Source organism: Bidens hawaiensis, unplaced genomic scaffold, assembly GCF_021521415.1.
Source record: "Bidens hawaiensis isolate Kalapana, Puna unplaced genomic scaffold, B.hawaiensis_p1.1 tig00024236_1, whole genome shotgun sequence".
Classification (NCBI taxonomy): Eukaryota; Viridiplantae; Streptophyta; class Magnoliopsida; order Asterales; family Asteraceae; genus Bidens; species Bidens hawaiensis.
The window spans coordinates 1-24,104 of NW_027493811.1; the positions used below are offsets into that span (position 1 = coordinate 1).

The 24,104-nt window shown below is 39.8% G+C and overlaps 3 protein-coding genes and 1 long non-coding RNA gene across 4 annotated transcripts; 2 read left to right on the plus strand and 2 right to left on the minus strand.

The window, feature by feature from the left end:
* Positions 1-123: 123 nt before the first annotated feature.
* Positions 124-1,916, minus strand: LOC143568826 (U2 small nuclear ribonucleoprotein B'' 2-like). The gene is made up of 2 exons (XM_077054880.1): positions 1,761-1,916; positions 124-335 (listed from the first exon to the last, which is right to left on the minus strand). Exons 1-2 carry the CDS (start codon positions 1,831-1,833, stop codon positions 139-141), a joined length of 270 nt encoding a protein of 89 aa, XP_076910995.1. The 5' UTR covers positions 1,834-1,916; the 3' UTR covers positions 124-138.
* A 4,236-nt stretch (positions 1,917-6,152) lies between these two features.
* LOC143568828 (uncharacterized) lies at positions 6,153-6,936 on the plus strand. The gene is made up of 3 exons (XR_013141633.1): positions 6,153-6,208; positions 6,324-6,424; positions 6,574-6,936. It is a non-coding gene; the product is annotated as an uncharacterized LOC143568828 (long non-coding RNA).
* A 342-nt stretch (positions 6,937-7,278) lies between these two features.
* LOC143568829 (uncharacterized) lies at positions 7,279-18,379 on the minus strand. The gene is made up of 4 exons (XM_077054881.1): positions 18,335-18,379; positions 17,952-18,116; positions 7,961-8,117; positions 7,279-7,868 (listed from the first exon to the last, which is right to left on the minus strand). Exons 2-4 carry the CDS (start codon positions 18,087-18,089, stop codon positions 7,675-7,677), a joined length of 489 nt encoding a protein of 162 aa, XP_076910996.1. The 5' UTR covers positions 18,090-18,116; positions 18,335-18,379; the 3' UTR covers positions 7,279-7,674.
* A 1,766-nt stretch (positions 18,380-20,145) lies between these two features.
* LOC143568839 (uncharacterized) lies at positions 20,146-23,488 on the plus strand. The gene is made up of 7 exons (XM_077054888.1): positions 20,146-20,623; positions 21,437-21,603; positions 21,794-22,011; positions 22,094-22,345; positions 22,442-22,528; positions 22,609-22,781; positions 22,982-23,488. Exons 1-7 carry the CDS (start codon positions 20,223-20,225, stop codon positions 23,091-23,093), a joined length of 1,410 nt encoding a protein of 469 aa, XP_076911003.1. The 5' UTR covers positions 20,146-20,222; the 3' UTR covers positions 23,094-23,488.
* The last annotated feature ends 616 nt before the right edge of the window (positions 23,489-24,104 follow it).

Consider the following 24,104-nt stretch of genomic DNA (forward strand, 5'->3'; position numbering starts at 1 on the left):
GTTGTTTATTATATAAACGAACATAAATACAGCAATATCATTTGGCAAGTTTAATTGCATCAAGATGTAAAACAGACATTGATCATATGTACGCATTTCTAAAATAGATTAGAAAATTAAACACAAGAAATACAGGTTTCAAATTAGTGTTTCTAAACTTACCATAGGTTTGTCATAAAAGGGGAAATTTTGCATCTGACGGACGGCATTACTGGCAGCTGTAACATCACCGAAAACAATCCATGCCTGCTCACGAAGCTTAACGGTTTTCAAAGCAACAACATCCAAAATCCTCCCATATTGAGAGAACAAGGCATACAGAGACCGTTTCAACTCTGAAAACAAAAACAAGATGTGAGTTATAACCACATATCACAGTTTTAACAAGCTAATTGACTACTTCAAAGTTCAAATAACATGACAGTTGCCATAAATTATTGACTTTAATCTAAAGCACGAAAAAACAGAAACAATAAGAATATGCAATAGTAAAGCTTGCATACATCACATGTTAGGTTCATCTCGTGTCAACCTCTAGCAAGTAGTGGGAATTACTATACCAAACGAGGCACATTTCAAATCATGCATTTTATTAATTATTACTACTATATTATCCCAACCAAAGATGTTTTCTACGGGTCTGTTAGTAGCTTGTAACTTGCTAAATCTAGTGGTATTATTCACATGTAATATGCCACGTTTTATTAGAAATTCTGATAGTATCCTTATATCCTGACAACAATTACTTGTTCTCATCTGTTTGTATGACACATCCAAGTAAAAAGAAGTACCCTTACACACAAATAAATTCTAAAAGTTCAGTATGTTGTAGTTAATTATATACTCACACCCTTTGACTAAAAAAAGTCAACTAAGCTGGTCCGTTTGTAATATATTATACAAAATCTACATGTCTTAAACCTTAAAATCCCAACTACATTTTAGCCCAAAACCCTAATTTCTAGCTTTTGCAAATCCTACATACACCCACAACAAACAAATTATTCAACAAACACTTTGTATAGACACAGACATTTCATCGAACACTTTGTACGCAATACAAAAACACCTAAAATCTACCAGGAAGAGTATAATTTGCGATCTACCGGTACAACATTCCACACTTATCTCTTATGTCGAGTAGAAAAGCCTAACATATAGAATTACTGGAATGAACACGCATCAATTTGTCCTGAATACATGAATTTAACTCTTTCTTTCATACTTACGATTAAAATCAATTGAACGTGCCCATTAGTGACATTATACAAGCTCAACATGTCTTAAACGGTTAAACCTTACAATCCCCATAACATTAAAACCCTAAACATGGAACAATAACCTAGAGGTCTTGGGTTCGAAACCGATCCTAAGCTTCAATCGCCTTGCCGTTGAGTGAGGTTGATTTACCTCTCACGTGATGGTCCTTGGCCGGTTTGCGTGTCCGGAACAACACGTTTTGGAACAATAAACCCTAATTTCTATCTTTTAAAAACCCTACATAGACCCACAACAAGCAAACTATTCACCAAACACTTCGTATGAACACAGGCATTTCGTCTAACACTTGGTATGCAATACAAAAACCACCCAAAACACACCATGACCAGCATACTTTACAATATATAGCTACAACATATCACTAGTTCAACAAACACACACTAATTTTCCCTAAAAATACAAATCAAACTCTTTACAGGTTTCAGTTCTTTATATTACCATTTTATAACAGAAACAGGGCAAAAACAGTAAACCAATACCTTCTTTTTTGACCTTATCGTTGAGATTCTTGACGTAAATCGTCTGATTAGGCGGTATGTCGGTGGTCAGCATCGTCACTGAGATCTTTTGAGTTTGTTTTGTGTGAAGAAGAGTTTGAAGCCCTAGAAATATTATTACAAACTACGCTTTTAAGTTTGCTCAGGTTTCTGAAGTTAGCCCATGGGGTATTAAAAATCTCATATCACACCTCTTAGTTTGCACCGGTCAATCCTGCACTGTAACATCCTAAAATTTTAATGTTGAATAAAGAAAGTTATGTTTAGTGATTTCGCGTTAATTATTGGATATCGAGTAAGGAGCGGATCATGGACTTGGATTAATTGAGATGGGTTAAATGAGAATGGGCCTTAGGCCCATGGGATTTAAGGGATATAAATATCCCCTAAACTCTAAAATATCTTTCATTTCACCATATTCTCTAACACTCCAAAACACACACCACACACCAACACCGCCGCCGGCCGAGGGAAGAACCGAGCCAGATCCGAGAGAGAGAGCGATTAGTTGTGATAACAAGTTAAACAAGATCCAAACAAGCTCAGAAATGTATGATTCTTGATCTTTGAAGTTTAAAGATCCAAGTTTTATAGTGTAGATACGACCGAAAATGGTCGGGAAGCGTAGTGGGAGATGTCGAGCCTTAACAAGGGTGTTAAAATCGCCAAAATGCTCAATAAAAACCAAAACAGCGGCTGATCTGGGCAACTTCGCCTGCAACTGGGCAACTTCGCCTTCAAAACGATAACTTCGCCTTCAAAGCGATAACTTCGCCTGAGGCCAAGTTCGCCTAATTGATAACTTCGCTTACGGCTAAGTTCGCCTGATGACAACTTCGCCTAGAGCTCAGTTCGCCTGAGGCTTAACTTCGCCTAAAGCCAAGTTCGCCTGATGACAACTTCGCCTAGAGCTAAGTTCGCCTGAGGCTTAACTTCGCCTAAAGCCAAGTTCGCCTGATGACAACTTCGCCTAAAGCTAAGTTCGCCTAAGGTTTAACTTCGCCTAAAGCTAAGTTCGCCTAAGGTTTAACTTCGCCTAAAGCCAAGTTCGATTAGGAAATAAATTAAAAACCTAATGAAAAATGTGTTAAGACAGTTAATGGAATGAATTAATTAAAGACTGAATAGCGAACTGGAAAGTTTAATAAAATGACAGAACAGTCCCTGGACTTAGAAAAAGAATGAATTAATTACAATTCATCCCTTGAACTTTTGAGTTAGCAAATTAATTAATGATTCGAAATTATAATGGAAAATGTGTTACGAGCTCGACCCCAGCTAGGGGCTCTGCCCCTTGGACCCTGCTAGGGGCTGCCGCCCCTAGACCCCGCTGCCAGGGGCGCTGCCCCCGGACCCCCGTTCGTTGTGGGTAGTAGTTAAGACTAGAAAGATGATATGAGTAGTGATAGTTGTTTGATACGTATACTTGTTATACAGTCAGCCGTGCACAACTGAAGAAAGGGATTACGATTAACGGTGAACGTAACCGTGTTCAGGTGAGTTTCTAGCCCCATTTATGTGTTATGTTTTCGGGGCTGTGTGCATACTCGATATGTTTGTTAATACGCTTATCCTAAGAGATAAGTGTATGCCTTATGTGAATGATGTGATATGTATGAATGATTGCTTGATGGTACGTGAACGATCTTCGGATATTGCACGTACTGTCAGGTTGTAACGCTAAGTATAAGGTAAGTATGATATGTATGCTTATGTGTATGAATGTGATAAAGTTAATAAAAGAAGGAAATGATGGTTGAATGGTAACGAAGAGGGAATCGAACCCTACTAATATTCGAGAACTAGGGAACCGAACCCTACTAATATTCGAGGAAAGAGGGACCGAGCCCTAATAATACTCGAGGAAGGAGGGTACCGAGCCCTAATAATACTCGAGGAAGGAGGGTACCGAGCCCTAATAATACTCGAGGAAGGAGGGTACCGAGCCCTAATAATACTCGAGGAATGTAGGGCGTAATGCTCTTTATAACGTAAGATATGAAAGTAAGTTAATACAAAAGAAAGTATGAAAGTAAGAAAGTATGAATGAAAGAATATAAGTTTATGTGTATTGTATAGTGTATGATTAACTAGAACTCACTCAGCGTAGCTGACTTTTAGTATGCACGCAGGTGAGTAGGATGAGGCAGCTCGCTTGAGGAGACACGTGGCACTGAATAAGAGTCTGGCATCTGAAGACTTATGATGTTTTAATTTTAATGCTTTAATGTTGAAAGACAAATGATGTTTTGAGACAAGTTATGAATTATGTAATGTTTTATGAAAGTTTTATATTCCGCGTAAATATTTTAATTAACTCTGATATTTAGAACTGTGTTTATGAGTAAATCCAACACGAAAGTAGGGCTACCGGTAACGGGGCCTTACATGCACTGCCACCTTATTATCCACATACTACAAAATCACTGGCATCAATGGCCCATAATAACAATGTCTAAAAGGTTATTATTAAGTCGTCATAATTCTCCAATAGTACGATAATGGTAAAAATGAATCATTTTTATGTGACAAAATTTGTTCATGAAATGAAGTCATACACCTCACCCACATGAGGTGACGGTGACATTACCATATGGTTTGAAAGCTATACACCCTCCCCCACTTAGGTTATGTGTGGGGCTACAAAATGTGAGGGATTTTTGATGTGGCCAAGGGGGCAACATGTAGCCTAGGGGGCGGTGTTGTAGCCCCAAAACCGCCCCCACCAATACTTAATCGCCACGTCAGCACATTCATTACACAACCGGGCGACATGTTTCTATGCCCCCCCTCCCCTGTCGCCCGGGGGGCGGTGTTCCTCGCCCATATCGTCCTTGTCACCCATTTTTATAGCCCCCATAACACATAGACTTACATATTACATATGAATTATAACTTAGTGAGTCACATAAAGGTTGAGATGATGATATCATTCTTTATTAGGTTGAGAAAACAAATCCGGTTACTTAATTCTTTATTTTTATCCAACAAAACTTTGGGATTCTCTAGTTTGCCTTTTTCACAATCCAAGCGTATACTTATTTTTGTATGTTCTAAGTTCCATGTTCAATCCAATTATCTATGAATAGGTATTCTCTGGACTTAAACTATAAATCCGTAAGTTTTCAACCTGGCCTGGAAATTTCGTTACACCTACATGGCAAAAGAGACCGCATGACAAAATGAATGTTTACTTACCCAATAAAATCTAGATGTCACAATCATAAACAATTACAACTTCTATACGGGTCCATTGTCATGTGATAGTGACATCAACCCTAATCCGTCCACCATAAATACCCCATGATGAGGTAATACATATCCACACATATTCACTCCCTTACACCTTACTCATACGCGATACTTATTTTACTCAAAATAAGTCAATATTAATTCTTACATCGGAGGGTTTTTCATAGGAAGAACCCCTTCATGTGGTGAGGCTATAGCCTATGTTTTGCAGATTAGCTAATGATCATGATGAAGTTTTTTTTACTGGATTGATTGGAAAAATCCTTCTTGTTAGAGTTAATACTAGTGCTCAAGGTATCAACCGGTATTTATCTCATAAACTTTTGTGATTCTCCAATTAGCCTTTTTCACAATCCAAGTGTCTACTATATATTTATTATATATGTTACGTCACTTATTTCTAGTACTGAGTAGCTTTAATCCAATGCACATTGACTCAACATCTTTCTCTTGTTCCTAACATCAAGGTTCTATCACTACTAGAAAATACATCTTTAATGACGCGCAAATACGACATATAAAAGTGTGGGTCATAAAAACAATGTCATCTCTTATAAAATTTGAAGCAAAGAATGTTTAACGTCGTAAAAATAGAGAAAAACACCCACAGGATACACATATTTTGTGGGTCATCTCTGGATGTCATGTTATAACTTTAACTTTTAAACAACGCGCGATCTGCCACTTTTTTATATAATAAAATTGTTTTCATTTATATCATGTCTTCAACTGGTTTATATTATGCTAATAGTTATTTTATTTTGGTTAATCTTTTGTAGAAAAAGGCAAGAAAAGGATTTGAAATCTCTTGGATAAATAGGTGATGAGTACTTGCTGTTTTACAGATTTGAAGAATGTAGAAAGTTGTCTATTTGGATCTTAGATCTGTCTTGAGCTAATAAAAAAAATTCTTCTTTTCTTGATGACTCAGGTGAGATCAAGTTTGAAGATTACCTTAATTACGTCTTAATGACCAGTCAGTGATAGCCGATGGCCATGAAGATGAAGATGGAAAAGACTATAATGGTGAAGAAAGAGGGCAACACAAAGAAAGATAGTATGACATTATTACATTAAACAACCCGTCCACCGGAGCCGTCCACCGGACGGGTATAAAACTAGTTATTGCTGGTTCAAGAAAAATAAATGGGAAACACATCTGATCTCTTCTTTTACAGGTAATTAGTATGCCGTTTTAACTATCAATGTGGATAAACTGTTAATGTTTGGTAGTATTAGTATATTTCTACTTTCTTATGGATGAATGTTGGCACATTCTGTATCATATTGCAGTTAACTTTCTGTTACCAAGGATGTAATAAAAATATATGATTTTGGATCTGCACGAGAATTCGTTCACAACCACCTTACAGCGAGTATGTTTCAGCATGCTGGTGAGTTATCAATCATCATTTTTAATAAATTTTACATGCAAACAACTTGTTACCAGATTATCTTTGTGCTAGCTAGTGAAATATATTTTGTTACCTGGTCCTGTTAGTTACTTAGTGGAAACAAATTATTACCTATTTTTTTTTCTCAGGTTGGGGAAAGGGAAGACAGATGCACCGATGTTGATATTGATGGAATTTGTGAAGAATGATCGACTTTTGTGGCAAACTTCATATTCCGGTGAAATTTTGTATTGACATTGATATTAATTTTGAGATGTTTGTAATTTGTATTTTATGAAATATTGTATGAAATGTATTGTAATGTTCAATGTATTTATTTTATTATATATTTTGAGACATTAATTGTCATTTAATGTGAAAATTAGTAATTCATCCAAAAAAATTATTATTATAAAACACCTAAAAACATGACACGCAAATGGGCGTAAAAAATGCATGTAAAAGACGTGTCATAAATGAGTGTCAAAACAGATGACACACAAATGCACGTCAACTTTTCTTTATGACATGGCCTTCCTTGACACGATTTTACGTGTCATCAACCCCTTCAATGACGCGCATTGCGCGTCATTATAGGTATATTTTTTAGTAGTGTATGTATTTTGATTTCTCTTGTTTAGACCTTTAAACCTGAGATGTAATTTTTTTGGAGACCTCAAACTTGAGCGGACGCCGGTCGGCTTAGATGCCATAATCTTTTTGGAGAACTCAAACTTGAGCTGCCATGCAGATTGGGGCACATGAAGTAATGTATAAGAAACTAATTTTGACATTGTTTGTAGGATTTATTATGTAGACAAACAAAAGGCATTAGTAAATAGCAAACATGGACATCAAGATGACTTAAAAGTAGAAAGGGAATTAACTTAATTTCTATCTTGTTTTCAACATCCTTAAAAACCATACAGCTAAAAATATAATAAACAAGTATTATAAAGATGTCGTCATACACATCGGTACAAAATTGTTTCGCATACAAGCCCTGTCCTATAGCATATATCTATCATGTTAAACACCATTGCAAGGTAACTTTTTAAAGAACCACCAAAAAGGCAAAACCTGCAATACACAATATACACATAAGTGTTGACCAACATGATTTTTATATTTTTAAATAACTAAATTACGCCCACATCAATAAATTTGGCCCGGGTGGAATTTTTCGGACCATCCACACAAAAAAAGATATAAATCATCTAGAATTTAATAGTCTGCACCTGAAAGATTGATCAAGTTGACTTTTTTGGGTCAACATTTTCTTGATTAGGTTCCGAATTATCCTTTTTTTCCATGACTTGTTGAATGCCTTCTTGATAACCTTGTATGAAGCTCTTCAGTGTGTCTCTGTAAGCAGAGGCTCGGGTCATGTAAACCCGTTGCAGAGCTGGCCTAAGCGTCTCCATTCCGCCCCTAGCAGCCACCGCTGACATCATCAACCCGTGCACGATAAAGTTATTATCTTTTCATTTACATTTCTACAAGTTAAATTAACTGTTTTAATGCATAATAATTTACCTAGATCCTCCAATGTTGAAGGCTCTGTTTCTCCACTAGAATCTTTTTTAACTCCATCAGCTTCATTTTCTTTCTTTTTATATTCATTCGGACGCAACTCGGGACCTATATCACTTACCCAACTTGCAGCATAAAGTCTAGTTGCTTCCTTCAAAACCTAAAGAATGGTTCAAAAGCCATACAAAGTTACTGCCAGTTGTAACCAAATAACTGTCAACCGTTTTAATCGTCAACTACACATTCTTTAACAAAACATTGTGTCATTTAAATTATATACTGTCATGGTGTCACACCCGGCCCTGAGCGGCGGAAACAGCCGGGCGCGCGCGAGTGGGAATTGATACTTAAGCACGGGCCATTGCAAACATTCAAAGTAAGATTTTCATTGCGCATGAAAAGTTTAATACAAATACATTACATTGTTTAAAAAAATTACATAAAAACATCCAAGTATAAAAATTGTTGAAGATTTCCACGCCTTATCCCCATGCGCGGCGGGAACAACCACGCGCATCGAAGGGATAGAACTAAAATCTTCCAAAAAGCTAGTTTAGATGTTCAGCGTGAGGTGCTCTAAGTGTGACTCCATGCGCTACCTAGTTATCTCCTGAAAGACACGTAAAAACATTTGAATCAGTATAAACTGAGTGAGTTCACAAGTCTTAGTAACTTGATAAATCGTATTGCATCATAATCTTGATACAAATCATTCTGAAACATAATTCTGATAGCGTCATTAAAACACATGCTTGGTAAGACATAGTTATATCAACATATTCTGATAAAATCGTTCCGCGGGTTACGCGCGAACATTTCTGGGAACTGTGCTCGTCTATGCAAAGTGGCGCTGCCACTACGAGCTAAAATAAGTAATACCGTCCCGCGGGTTACGCGCGAACGTTTCAGGAACATGTGCTCGTCCATGCAAAGTGGCGCTGCCACTACGAGCTAAAATAATAATTCCGTCCCGCGGGTTACGCGCGGACGTTGTGCCGGAAAACAAGGCGCTCGTCCATGCAAAGAGGCGCGACCCCTACGAGCGGGTTCAATCCCATAGTACTGCCCCATGACCATACTAGGCACTCGTCCATGCAAAGAGGTGCGACCCCTACGAGTGGGTGGATCAAACCAGCAGTCCCTACCCTTAGAGTTCCAATGGTAAAGTGATCACTTACTCGAGTTCTAGCGCACATACATCGAAAACCTTAGATAACCGTTTGCATTACTCATCATGAAACGTAACTTAAACACATAATCGCTTGCATAGCTTGTAAGTATACCATGATAAAACATTATTTAAGTACGTGTCCCTCGCCCCGAAAACAGTTTAAAAATAGTGAAAACAGTGAAAATAGGGGCTGTGAGACTCACCTGTGGTTCTTGTTAAGGGATTAATCGAGATTCGGGTTTTCTTGGTGTTGGCCTCGGAATCGAAGGTCTAGAATACGATTAAATAACAAGAAGTATATATATTAAGATCAAGAAATAGGAGAATATGAGGTTTGGAAAGTAGATCTCAAGTTTATAACCTCGGCTTACCTAGTAACTGGAACGGAATCGAAAATAACGGATGCTCGGGAGATGATTAGTGCAAGTTTGCAGTTCTTTGGAGTGTGTTTTGAGTGATAACTTAGGTTACATATTTAAAGGCAAACTCAAGGGAACACAATCCCTTGCTTTAGGGGATTGAATTCTTTTCATATCTAGGGGTAATGATGATAAAGTATGGAAATTATTATTGTTTATTGTTTACTTAAAAGTGGAGGAGTGAACAAAAGATCTTGATTTGATTTGGACAGGACATGCAGGTCTGGGGTTGGTGAGAATAGGGTGGCTGACAGTTGACTTTTCATGTTACAGTGTGCTTTTTCAGGTACTTTTGTCAGTGTACAGTAAAAAGTGGAAAATCTCTGAAACACGCTACTGTTTCCTTTTGGGCGGGAGTAATCTCCTTATGTCTGGAGAATAGACTGTGTTCTGTGCGCATCACTTTGTGCGCATAGCTTTCTGCGTGTAGGACATTTCTTCGCTGCGGGTAGGTGCGTAACCTTCTCGCAGTTGGGGATATTGAGTTTCATTTGTAGATTCTCCAGGTGGTCTTGGTATTTCAACATAGTGATCAGTCATGTTGAAGTCAATTCCATCTTGGAGCTTCAGACAAACTAGCTCTCAATGTTCCCGCCATGCGGGGAGGTTAGTTCCCTTCCGCACGCGCATAAACGATTTAGGATGCACCCGCCTTAGCATCATGCGGGATGGTCATAACATAAAGCCAAAACATTCACGCATGGCGCATATAACATATGCTCACGCTGGTTCTTAACATGGTGCGCTCGCGCAGGGCGCACATAACAAATGCACGCGCTGACTAACATGGCGCGCTCGCGCAGGGCGCACATAACAAATGCACGCGCTGACTAACATGGCGCGCTCGCGCAAGGCGCACATAACAAATGCACGCGCTGACTAACATGGCGCGCATAATTTTTACAATCACCTAATTATTAGGTTGATTACTTAGTTTAAGGGATTGGGAATTTACCGGGTGTCACATTCTCCCCTCGTTAAACGAATTTCGTCCCGAAATTTAGGAGACGTTGCTGGCAGAAGCCATGTTCTGGAAGAGGTGTGGGTATTTCTTGCGTATTTGGTCTTCTCTTTCCCAAGTGAATTCAGGCCCACGCCTCGAGTTCCATTGAACCTTTACTAACTTGATTTTGCTCCTGCGTAACTTTTGTTCTTTCCAATCGGTTACTGCTATAGGTTCTTCTACGAAGTGCAGCTGTTTGTCGATGTGAATCTCTTCCAACGGCAAAATCAACGTTTCGTCAGATAAGCACTTTTTGAGGTTGGACACATGAAACGTATCATGAACTCCACTGAGTTCGGCGGGTAAACGGAGTTTATAAGCAACCGGACCGATCCTTTCCAGGATCTCGAATGGTCCAATGAAGCGCGGATTCAACTTTCCTCGCTTGCCGAAACGGGGGACTCCTTTCCATGGAGAGACTTTCAAAAGTACTTTATCCCCTACTTGAAATTCCAATGGTTTCCTTCGCACATCTGCGTAGCTCTTCTGTCTGTCGCGCTCTATCTTAAGGCGATCCCTTATCTGAAAAATCTTGTCTGTTGTTTCTTGGATCAATTCTGGACCAGTCATTTGCTTGTCACCCACTTCAGCCCAGCACAGTGGGGATCTACACTTGCGCCCATACAAAGCTTCGAACGGCGCAGCCTTAATGCTTGTGTGATAGCTGTTGTTGTAAGAAAATTCAACCAATGGGAGATGAGTATCCCAGCTACCTTCGAAATCGATTGCGCACGCGCGTAGCATGTCTTCCAATGTCTGGATTGTTCGCTCGCTTTGCCCATCCGTTTGAGGATGATATGCCGTACTCATGTCAAGACGAGTACCTAAAGCCCCTTGTAACGATCTCCAAAACCTTGATGTGAACCGACTATCTCTATCAGAAATGATGGACACTGGGACTCCATGTTTTGAAACTACTCCTCGAATATACAGTCGGGCTAACTTTTCCATCTTATCGGTTTCCTTGATAGGCAGGAAGTGCGCTGACTTAGTTAGCCGATCCACAATAACCCATATTGTGTCATAACCCCCAGGTGTCCTTGGCAGTTTGGTGATGAAGTCCATAGAGATTTGTTCCCACTTCCACATGGGAATTTCTGGCTGTTGAAGCAACCCTGATGGTTTCTGGTATTCAGCCTTCACCTTCGAACACGTCAGGCACTTACTGACATACGTTGCGATGGCGCCTTTAAGATTGGGCCACCAATACAGCGTTTTAACATCTTGGTACATCTTGTCTGCGCCAGGATGTACGGAATACCGCGTCTTGTGAGCTTCGTTCAATACCTGCTCGCGCAATCCTCCCTTGAGAGGGACCCATATGCGGTTAGCGAAATATAGATTGCCGTTCTCTTTAAGTTCCAAATTCTTAACCATACCCCCAAGGCATTCGTTTTTAACAAACTCTGGTTTCAAGGCTTCTTGCTGAGCGTCTCGGATGCGGGTAGAGAGATCTGCGTGAATGGTTAACCTTAGAGCCTTGACTCGTAGCGTTTTTATTCGCTCCTTCCTACTTAGCGCGTCTGCTACCACATTCGCCTTTCCAGGGTGGTACTTAATTTCACAATCATAATCGTTCAACAACTCCACCCATCTTCGTTGCCTCATGTTTAAATCCTTTTGATCAAATATATGTTGAAGGCTCTTGTGATCCGTAAAGATTATACACTTTGTACCATAGAGGTAATGGCGCCAAATCTTTAGCGCGAAGACAACCGCTCCAAGTTCTAAATCATGCGTTGTGTAGTTCTTTTCATTGGTCTTGAGTTGGCGTGAGGCATACGCTATGACTTTGTCTCGCTGCATAAGGACACATCCAAGTCCCTGATGTGAAGCGTCGCAGTAAACAACAATGTCATCCATCCCCTCGGGCAAAGACAAAATTGGCGCACTACATAACTTCTGTTTCAACATTTGAAATGCTGTTTCCTGATTTTCGCCCCAAACAAACTTCTTGTCTTTCTGAGTTAGCGCGGTCAGAGGTAGAGCTATTTTGGAGAAGTTCTCAATGAAGCGTCGATAGTAGCCAGCTAGTCCTAGGAATTGCCTCACCTCAGTTGGGGTTTTTGGCGCTTCCCAGTTTTCGATGGCCTTGACTTTGGAAGGATCAACGTGAATTCCTTTCTCGTTTACAACGTGACCGAGAAAGTGAACTTCTCTAAGCCAAAACTCGCACTTGGAAAACTTCGCATACAACTTTTCTTTCCTCAACAATTCCAAAATCAATCTCAGGTGTTGCTCATGCTCGGCCTTGGTCCGAGAGTAAATCAGAATATCATCTATAAACACAATCACAAACTTGTCCAAGTATGGTTTGCACACGCGGTTCATCAGATCCATGAATACAGCCGGCGCATTAGTTAGCCCGAAAGGCATCACTAAGAACTCATAATGGCCGTATCTAGTTCGGAAGGCTGTTTTCGGCACATCTTCCTCATGGACCCTAAGTTGGTGGTATCCTGACCGTAGATCTATCTTCGAATAATAACTGGATCCCTGCAACTGGTCAAATAAGTCGTCAATCCTCGGTAAGGGATACCGATTCTTGACTGTCAGCTTGTTCAGCTCCCTGTAGTCAATACACATTCTGAACGAACCATCCTTCTTCTTAACAAACAGTACTGGAGCTCCCCAAGGTGAAAAGCTTGGGCGTATGAAACCCTTATCCAATAGTTCCTGTAACTGATTGGATAGCTCTTGCATCTCAGATGGAGCTAGTCGATAAGGCGCTCGAGCTACTGGCGCAGCTCCTGGGACTAAATCAATACGAAACTCGACTTGTCGCGGCGGCGGTAATCCGGGCAAATCTTCAGGAAAAACTTCTGGAAATTCGCGCACTACTGGTAAGTCTTCAATTCTTCGCTCATCTCCTTTCTTTTCTACGACATGCGCCAGGAAGGCGTAGCACCCTTTCCTTAGGCACTTTCGCGCCTTTAGGCACGAAATCAGTTTCGTCGCAACTCCCCTTCTTTCCCCTTGAATTACCAAGGTTTCTCCGTTCAACAGTGGGATCCGAACCTGTTTCTCATGGCAAATAACTTCCGCGCTGTTCTCGACTAACCAATCCATACCTACCACAATGTCAAAACTTCCCAAGTCTATTGGCAACAAGTTAATATTGAACCCGTGACCTCCCATGACTATAACACATTGCTCAGTTCTTTCGTTTGCGCATAACTGCCTACCATTGGCTAGTTCTATAGTATAAGGCGTGTCTAGCCTACTGGTTGCTAGGCCTAGGGAGTCTTTAAACTCGGCGGATATAAAACTTAGGTCAGCGCCAGTATCAAATAAGACAGATGCAAAATGTCCGTTAAGCAAAAACGTACCGGTTACCACATTCGGCTCTTCTTTAGCTTCGCCTGCGCCGATCACAAAAGCTCTCCCGCGAGCTTGGTTCCCCTTTTGCGGGCAATCCCGACTAAAATGCCCTGGCTTCCCGCATGCGTAGCAGTTGTCGCTTGCTCCAGCTTCTCTGATACGGCAATTCATCGTCTTGTGCCCTGGTCTGCCACATTTGGCACATTCGATTCTTGCGCATTCACCCTCGTGGTGATACTTGCATTTGTTGCACCATGGGCGAGGCCCGCTGTATCCTTTTCGTGGTGGCTCCGCGGCCTGAATCGCGTAAACCCTTGCGCTTTCCTGTTTCTTGAACGGTGGCTGCTTGGAGTCGGACCCTCGGTGGTGAGAGTTCCATTTCCTCTTGGGATCAGAGGTTCGCTGCTCGATTCCGCGCGTAGTCAACATACCCGCACGGATCGTATCCCTTGTAAGGGTAATGGCCCGCGCTACCGCCTCATCAAAGGTTGGAGGCGCTGCGGCGTTGAGCGGAACCCTAACAACAGGAGGTAACCCAAAAATATACCTCTCGATCTTCTTTTCCTCCGTGTTTGCCATGTCTGGCACCAACTGGCAAAGTTCGTTGAACCGGTTGTTGTAGGCGTCGATATCCGTTCCTACCATGGTGTGGTTCCAGAATTCCTGTTGTAGACTCTGGATTTCTGCGCGAGAGCAGAACTTCCTCATCATCATCTCCTTCAGTTCCTCCCAGGTCTTGTGGAGAGCAACTTCTCGCCCCAATGTTTTCGTTTGAAGCTTCCACCAAGACGAAGCTGCCTCTTGGAACATGCAGGTCGCGTAAAGGACCTTCTGGTTCTCACTACATCCGCTAATGGAGAGAACTGTCTCCATCTTGTCAATCCAGTTGTAGAGCCCAATGGCCCCTTCGGTTCCCTTGAATGGCCAAGGCTTACAGGCCATGAATGTCTTATAGGAGCATCCTTTGTCCAAGGCTCCTGATTCGGGTTCTGGGGTCTCATTCTGACGACCCTGACTTGATTCGGCCTTGCTGGCCTCATGTGTCGCAATCGCTTGCGCGATTATTTCCGCGAGTTCCTCGGGTGTCATGGTAATTCCCTTGGCTTTAGTTGGAGGCATTCTCGCTTTAAAAGAGTGAAAATATATCAAACTTAGCGCATGTACTCTGAGCACATAATGTTATCATTATTTACTAGACAGTGTGACCCGTGTTCCTAAGTGTGTGTATAGTTTCTTTTGAAAATATTTTCTTTGAAAAATATTTCATGCGATTCCCCAACGGTTATAGTCTAGGTTAAAACTTCTTTTCCTAGTTCGCTATAACCAGTGCTCTGATACCAATCTGTCACACCCGGCCCTGAGCGGCGGAAACAGCCGGGCGCGCGCGAGTGGGAATTGATACTTAAGCACGGGCCATTGCAAACATTCAAAGTAAGATTTTCATTGCGCATGAAAAGTTTAATACAAATACATTACATTGTTTAAAAAAATTACATAAAAACATCCAAGTATAAAAATTGTTGAAGATTTCCACGCCTTATCCCCATGCGCGGCGGGAACAACCACGCGCATCGAAGGGATAGAACTAAAATCTTCCAAAAAGCTAGTTTAGATGTTCAGCGTGAGGTGCTCTAAGTGTGACTCCATGCGCTACCTAGTTATCTCCTGAAAGACACGTAAAAACATTTGAATCAGTATAAACTGAGTGAGTTCACAAGTCTTAGTAACTTGATAAATCGTATTGCATCATAATCTTGATACAAATCATTCTGAAACATAATTCTGATAGCGTCATTAAAACACATGCTTGGTAAGACATAGTTATATCAACATATTCTGATAAAATCGTTCCGCGGGTTACGCGCGAACATTTCTGGGAACTGTGCTCGTCTATGCAAAGTGGCGCTGCCACTACGAGCTAAAATAAGTAATACCGTCCCGCGGGTTACGCGCGAACGTTTCAGGAACATGTGCTCGTCCATGCAAAGTGGCGCTGCCACTACGAGCTAAAATAATAATTCCGTCCCGCGGGTTACGCGCGGACGTTGTGCCGGAAAACAAGGCGCTCGTCCATGCAAAGAGGCGCGACCCCTACGAGCGGGTTCAATCCCATAGTACTGCCCCATGACCATACTAGGCACTCGTCCATGCAAAGAGGTGCGACCCCTACGAGTGGGTGGATCAAACCAGCAGTCCCTACCCTTAGAGTTCCAATGGTAAAGTGATCACTTACTCGAGTTCTAGCGCACATACATCGAAAACCTTAGATAACCGTTTGCATTACTCATCATGAAACGTAACTTAAACACATAATCGCTTGCATAGCTTGTAAGTATACCATGATAAAACATTATTTAAGTACGTGTCCCTCGCCCCGAAAACAGTTTAAAAATAGTGAAAACAGTGAAAATAGGGGCTGTGAGACTCACCTGTGGTTCTTGTTAAGGGATTAATCGAGATTCGGGTTTTCTTGGTGTTGGCCTCGGAATCGAAGGTCTAGAATACGATTAAATAACAAGAAGTATATATATTAAGATCAAGAAATAGGAGAATATGAGGTTTGGAAAGTAGATCTCAAGTTTATAACCTCGGCTTACCTAGTAACTGGAACGGAATCGAAAATAACGGATGCTCGGGAGATGATTAGTGCAAGTTTGCAGTTCTTTGGAGTGTGTTTTGAGTGATAACTTAGGTTACATATTTAAAGGCAAACTCAAGGGAACACAATCCCTTGCTTTAGGGGATTGAATTCTTTTCATATCTAGGGGTAATGATGATAAAGTATGGAAATTATTATTGTTTATTGTTTACTTAAAAGTGGAGGAGTGAACAAAAGATCTTGATTTGATTTGGACAGGACATGCAGGTCTGGGGTTGGTGAGAATAGGGTGGCTGACAGTTGACTTTTCATGTTACAGTGTGCTTTTTCAGGTACTTTTGTCAGTGTACAGTAAAAAGTGGAAAATCTCTGAAACACGCTACTGTTTCCTTTTGGGCGGGAGTAATCTCCTTATGTCTGGAGAATAGACTGTGTTCTGTGCGCATCACTTTGTGCGCATAGCTTTCTGCGTGTAGGACATTTCTTCGCTGCGGGTAGGTGCGTAACCTTCTCGCAGTTGGGGATATTGAGTTTCATTTGTAGATTCTCCAGGTGGTCTTGGTATTTCAACATAGTGATCAGTCATGTTGAAGTCAATTCCATCTTGGAGCTTCAGACAAACTAGCTCTCAATGTTCCCGCCATGCGGGGAGGTTAGTTCCCTTCCGCACGCGCATAAACGATTTAGGATGCACCCGCCTTAGCATCATGCGGGATGGTCATAACATAAAGCCAAAACATTCACGCATGGCGCATATAACATATGCTCACGCTGGTTCTTAACATGGTGCGCGCGCGCAGGGCGCACATAACAAATGCACGCGCTGACTAACATGGCGCGCTCGCGCAGGGCGCACATAACAAATGCACGCGCTGACTAACATGGCGCGCTCGCGCAAGGCGCACATAACAAATGCACGCGCTGACTAACATGGCGCGCATAATTTTTACAATCACCTAATTATTAGGTTGATTACTTAGTTTAAGGGATTGGGAATTTACCGGGTGTCACACATGGGTCCCACCTACAAAACTAAAGTCTAAGATCTAAGGTTATGCGTAATGGGGCGATGGGGGCTACAAAGATGATGAACACCCCCCCCCCCCCCGGTGATACTAGGGGCGATAAAGAGGGGGGGGGGGGCGAGTGCTATCTGTCACCGGCAAACATACTAACCAATATAATTATTATATTGTGTTGTGTGTGGTATATATATACATGTGTATATATATATTGGGCTACAACACCACTACACTCCTAAAACATAAACCCACATTTTGCAGACTGGGCGCCACATGGCACAAATCGCCCCATTTTGTAGCCCCTCCACTACACATAGCCTAATCCTTCTTTTAAAACAGAAAAATACGCACTCGTTCTTGTTTTCTTTTGAATTATCCAATTAAAGATTTCGAGAGTACCATCAAAATACTTTAAAACGATGACATTGATGTAACAGTTAACTAGGAAAAAAGACTAACCAAGTAACGTTCTTTAAAAGTTAGTTTTCTTCGTTTATTGAAATGAGGCGGGTCGGGCAAAGACGATGGAAATGCGATTTCTTTCAAATCGTATCGAACATAATCCCGTACTTTCCTCAAAACTACCTTTACCTTCATTCTGATCCTTAATCACCTCAACAAGATCTGACAAAGGGCAAAAACTGTCATTGCGGCATTTTATCAAACACCTTGTGTGCAATACAAAGATGCCTAAAATTTACTATCTTTACACTAAATGTGATACCCTAGGAATGAAACATATAATCCGTTACGTATAGATATAGCAATACCTAACCTTAACTGCTGTTAAATTTAAAAAATTGTAATTCGAGATTAAAATATTAGGGGAAATAAGGAGTTACTTGGGCTATAGATGGAACACGTTGAAGAGTCGTTGATATTTAGAGAATTAGAGGTGGAGCTTAATCGGTGAGTTAGCTCCGGCGGTGACCGGTATACACCTCCGATTGAATGACAGACTACGACGTTGATAGTGTTTTTCGAATTTAACCACTGTGGTTTTAAATATCACACTTTAGCCACGTTATACTATTATGTTTTTTTTAAATGAATCACTCACACCATCTTAAAATCTAAATGTACTCATAAATTTACACTAACATCCATCATAAGACTAGAACCATCAACTGATAATTATTGTATACACCTTAATAGCGATAGACTACATGCCCGTTGGGTTGGTTGTTATATTTGCCTGTTTGCTTACCACTTTATTGTAATTGTTTTGTTTAATTAATATATTCCATGCTGACTTAAAGATGTTTACGGCTTTCTTCGGCTGGTTTTACAAAATTATGGGTCGGATTTTTATTTACGGTTTGGTAAACCAATAAACCAAACAAGTTGGGTTGGATTGGCTGGCTGGACGGGTCAAGTGGTTTTATTGATTTGGAGGTTTGGCACTTGGATTTTAACGCTCTAAACATTTTTGTGTTTTTTCCTTCAATGATTGGTTTGCCTTAAGATGTTTAAATATCATAAAGATGGTTTGTGTATATGTTACAAAAATACATATTTCAAATAGAAAAAAAATATATAAATAATGAAGATCAAACATTCGGTTTTGGTTAAACAATTTTAAGTTTTAAACCGGATCAAACTCTTAAAACAATAAATCAAGAACAGAATCTTACAACCGTTCTTTTAAACAAAATTGGCCAAACTGGTTGACTTTTTGCTGTTTTTGAGAATTTCATCTACTATATTTGATCAAGATCAAAATCAAGACATATTGATTTCCCTTAAACTGGTTTCTAGGTTGGATGGATATGCAAGCATGATAACTTATATGTTGTTCTATATCTCCATGAATCTAGGAACTTTTGCTTGCATTGTCTTATTTGGTCCAGTTCCATTCTAAAAACCGATTTCAACATAGTGGTACACAAACCGGTTTGTTGAAAACTAGTTAATTTCAAAACCGGTCAGTGGTCAACGATCGATTAACCGTTAGATAGGATAATCGGGACGGGTACTAACCGGTTTTAAGACGATAAACTTCTACCTGGTATAACCGAACCGGTTAACTGGTAAATAGCAAAAAAAAAAACGGTTTTAAAAAAATATTAAAAAAAATAACCGGTTCGGTTAACCAGTTTCAGAGATCAGCAATAAAAAACGGTTTCTACCTAGAACCGGTTATAGATCTTTTAGTGGTGGACCGGTTACTAACCAATTAGGATTTCAATTTGGAACCAAGTAACTAGTTTCGCTTAGGGGTGAGCAATAACTGAATCGTTAACCGAAACCGAAGTAACCGAAAACCAAAATAATCGAATATAACTGAACCACACCGAACTCTACATTTTTATCATATTTTCCAGTCTTTTTTTTCTCTATTTCATGTATTATACGTATTTGTTGTTTACTACTATCATTTTCATGTATTTATATCTCTATTTCATGTACTATCATCTCAATTTCATATATTTATACCTTCATTTTATGTATTTAAGCATTCATTTCTTGTATTTTTAAGCAAAATTTTAGTCCATGTTTAATATCAGATCGGTTAATACTAATAAGTAATAACCAAACCACACACCCCTAATTTCGCCATGCACCTACACGCAACCTCTAATAACTTCTATCTTGCAAAATGGGCCGCTCAACTCAACCCAACCCAGCCCATTCTTTACAAAATGAAACTTCGAAAATTACATTTTTACCCTCCCATTTCATATCTGAAAACCCCCATCGTCATCCACCACCGCCGTCGCATCACTCAAAATGCTACGCTCCATTCTCCGATCCGCCACCTCATCACCGGCAACAAAACAAACCCTAATCACCACAACCACATCAACACCTTATTCCCACCTCACACCTTCCAGAAACTTCGCCTCAAAGAAACCCAAATCCTCCACATCCAAACCCGGCAACAAAAACCAATCCAAATCCAAATCGGACCTCAAATCAAAGTCCAAACCGGAGGATATTATTGCCTCATCCTCCGTTGATGACGCAGTGCATGACCTCATCTCTGATGAGAAAAACCGTAGGCGGTTACTTGACGAAGACGAGCGTGACGCGTCACTTGACGTTGGACCTAACGGACGTCCGTTATTCACCTCCGCCACGTCATTGGCTGAACTTAATCGCAAAGACGCCTGCACTTATATGAAGTTTAGGTATTCCGTTATTATTATTATTATTATTGACAGTCCGTCTATTTAATTAAACGAACGGACACGAACACACGATAGTTCATTTATGTTCATGATTGTCCGTTTTTGTTCGTTCAATTTGTTTTGTTTTATTAATTCTTAATAAATATGTAAGTAGTTTATTTATACAAACATAAAAGGGGGGGGGGGGGGTAACTTTACACTACATAAATAGGTAAATTTACACCACATATCAAAATTTTTGGATGAAAACCGGTCAATAGGTAAATTTGCCCATCCCTATTGTACGCTAGGTTATGTTTGGTCAATTATGTTCATTTGCATTTCGTTTATGTTTGTTCTATTATGTTCGTTTAAGATTGTTTTTGTTCATTTGTGTTTGTTTAAGCCCGTGAACTGTTCATGTAGGTATTAAATGAGCAAACACGATCATGCCCATTTTCTTAAGGAACGCACATGAACACAAGAATTTAGCCGATTATATGTTTTGTTCGTGTTCGGTTTAAGTTAAATTAAAGAACACAAACATGCCCCTGTTTGTGTTCATTCGGTTCGTTTACAAGCCTATATTTCATATTCGAAAATCTGGATTCCATGTTTTTAAAATTAATTGACTGGACAATCAATCGTAACTGACGTCAGATCCAACGGATGGCTGTTATTTGCATGCAATTTAGGTATTTTGTTCACCGATGCATTTGCAAATTGCAAATACTTATGCATTTTTATTCAAATTTTGTGCATTTACTTAAAATTAAGTGACTGAAGTATTAGACAATAGACATGACTTGATTGTTGCTTTGTTTTGGTAAACAGTAGGAGCAAACTGGAACAGGTGCTACCTGAGGGATTGCCGGTGGGAATGGTGAAGGAGTTTGACGAATCAATGAGAGATGCATTGCTTGTTCGACACAGTTTCTTGGATCTCCGGGATAATTTCAGGCGCATTGTTGATCCTCCATTGCAGACTAGTAATAGTAAAGGTGTGCTTTCACCTTATCAGGGTTAAAAACCCTGCACATACTATTTTAATAAACATAAATAGTTACTTGTTGGATCGGTGACAGTTCTTTTGTTTAATTGTGTTGTTAGGTTAAATGCATCAAAAGTATTAAACACAATAAGCAAAAAAGTAATATGATACATTGTTTGTGATTGTTACTGTACTTTTAGGTTTGACGGCTCAAAAGCAGATAGTATTAGATGGCCCGGTAAGCTGTGGAAAGAGTATTGCTCTTGCGATGCTGGTTCATTGGGCCCGTGACGAAGGCTGGCTCGTATTTTATGTTCCTGAAGGGCGAAGTTGGACTCACGGTGGACTTTTTTATAAAAATCCCGATATCGATAATGGTTTGTGGGAGACCCCTGTTCAAGCAAAAAACATTTTGCAGGCAAGAATCCATTATTTATTATTATTTATCTCTATATCTCTACGGCATGACAATAATAAGAAAATGTGTTTTTTTGATGTAGGATTTTCTGAAATACAATGAATCATATTTATTGAAGCTGCGCTGTAACGTAACTGATCCGATACCACTTGGTGACGGGGCGGGTGTCGGGAGGGCGAAAGATGACTTTATGACGATGCCCGAGGGTTCAACTTTATATGACCTGGTTCAAATCGGGATCACCAACAGACATGCTGCAGTTGGTGTGGTGGTTCGTGTGAGGGAAGAGTTGGCTCTTGTTAAAGACATACCTGTTCTTATTGCAATTGACCAAGTGAGTTGACTTTTGAGTAAATCTTTCTCTTCATAAAAGTTATTTGTCTGTTTGTTACTTTTGACCAAGTTTCTTTATGTTAATGGTTGCAAATAGTATAATAGTTGGTTCACGTTTACTGAATTTGAAGAGCCGGTTACTGTTCGTTCTAGTCGTCCAATCCATGCTAGAGAAGTCGCAACGGTTAGTTGGTTAATTTATTCGGTTTATTAATATAATCTCGGGCTTATTATGAAATTTTTTATAACTGTTTGTGTGTGTAGGTGAGAGCATTTAGGTCAATGATGCATGACAATATGATGGTGGGTGCGTTTTCTCATTCAACCGCGGTCGGAAAGTTAAGAAAAGATCTACCAGATGTTCCAACAAATGCGCGTGTTATGTTTCCTCGTTATTCTCTAGATGAAGCTGCTGCTGTTTCACACTATTACCTCAGGTATGTCGCCACGTCAGCACCTACCAGTTTTTTTTAAAGGGTAAAACGGTCAAAGTGTCTTCATGCGTACATGACTAGACTTAACAGAAATAGTTAACGCCCGTTAGTTACATGTAGCCCGTTTGGGATGTTAGTTGCATTTGATTAAAAAACAAGTACAACATTATTGTTTACACGCTATGCTTTACTGGTTGTGACAGGCAAAGATTAATACGTCATGAAGCGTTTTCAGAAGAGGGATGGAAAAAGTTATATTATCTTTCATATGGAAACGGGTCGGAAATGAGATGGTTACTTCCGTTCATGCGGTGACAGGTTGTATTTGTTACTAAGTTAGCATGCATGATTGAAAGAACATCATACCTAGAATTGAATTTAGTTATTCATCGTTGGCTTTGATCTTTTGTGCCGGTGCAATTGAAGCATCTTCGACTAGAAAATGAAGAAAATAATGTCGCCTTTTAGAAAGGTTAGTTTGAACACGGGTAACTGAAATCGTTTGTATACTTTACTGAATCTGTATGCTCGTTTTTGGGCTTTCATGTTTTTGGTGGTTTGTATCGAGGTACTAAGACAAGACAGGAGCCGTTTTTGGTTTTGTTGTGTAATTGACAGGGTGTTTTAAGTTGTTCTTTATTTATCAAATGAATCGTTTTGAAGTATCATATGAAGTGATTCTTGTCTTCCCGGTTTATAAGGTTTCTTTTATCAATCAAGTCTTAAGTCTTTTTGTTTACTTCGTTTATGATCGTGAATCTTTGTTAATGTTTGCTTATTTACGTTCGTTTATGTTTGCTTACATAAAGTTTGTTAGGTAATAATAAGTGACCCATTATGCTTTTAACCAATCAACCCAATTAATTTTAGTCTTTTAGAACACCTATAGTAAAATTAACAATGAATTAAAACACACTCGTTTTCTTTGTATACTTTTGTTTAATTTTGTTTAAAGTTAAATGAATGAATTGGAATTAATTTTATGGTTATTATAAGTTCAAATAAAGAGATAAATTCTAGTGACATATATTGTGTAACCAAAAAACACGGACGGACAAATGAAATTGGCAAAGTGCGTAATGAGCTCAAGGTCGAGCCACGATACTTATGTGCAAGCGCAAGGCGTGACCTTGGACTATCATTAGCACATAACTTATAACAAACTGGGACCCGCTAATATTCTACAAGTGGAACTACTCATAACAAACTATGATAGCGGTCTGAAAGGGGACCACTAATGGTCCAACTCAACTTAAATGGTGTAAATACTTATGCATATCCACTATAATCAAGATAATCATAATCTATTCACTATATTCTCTTTGC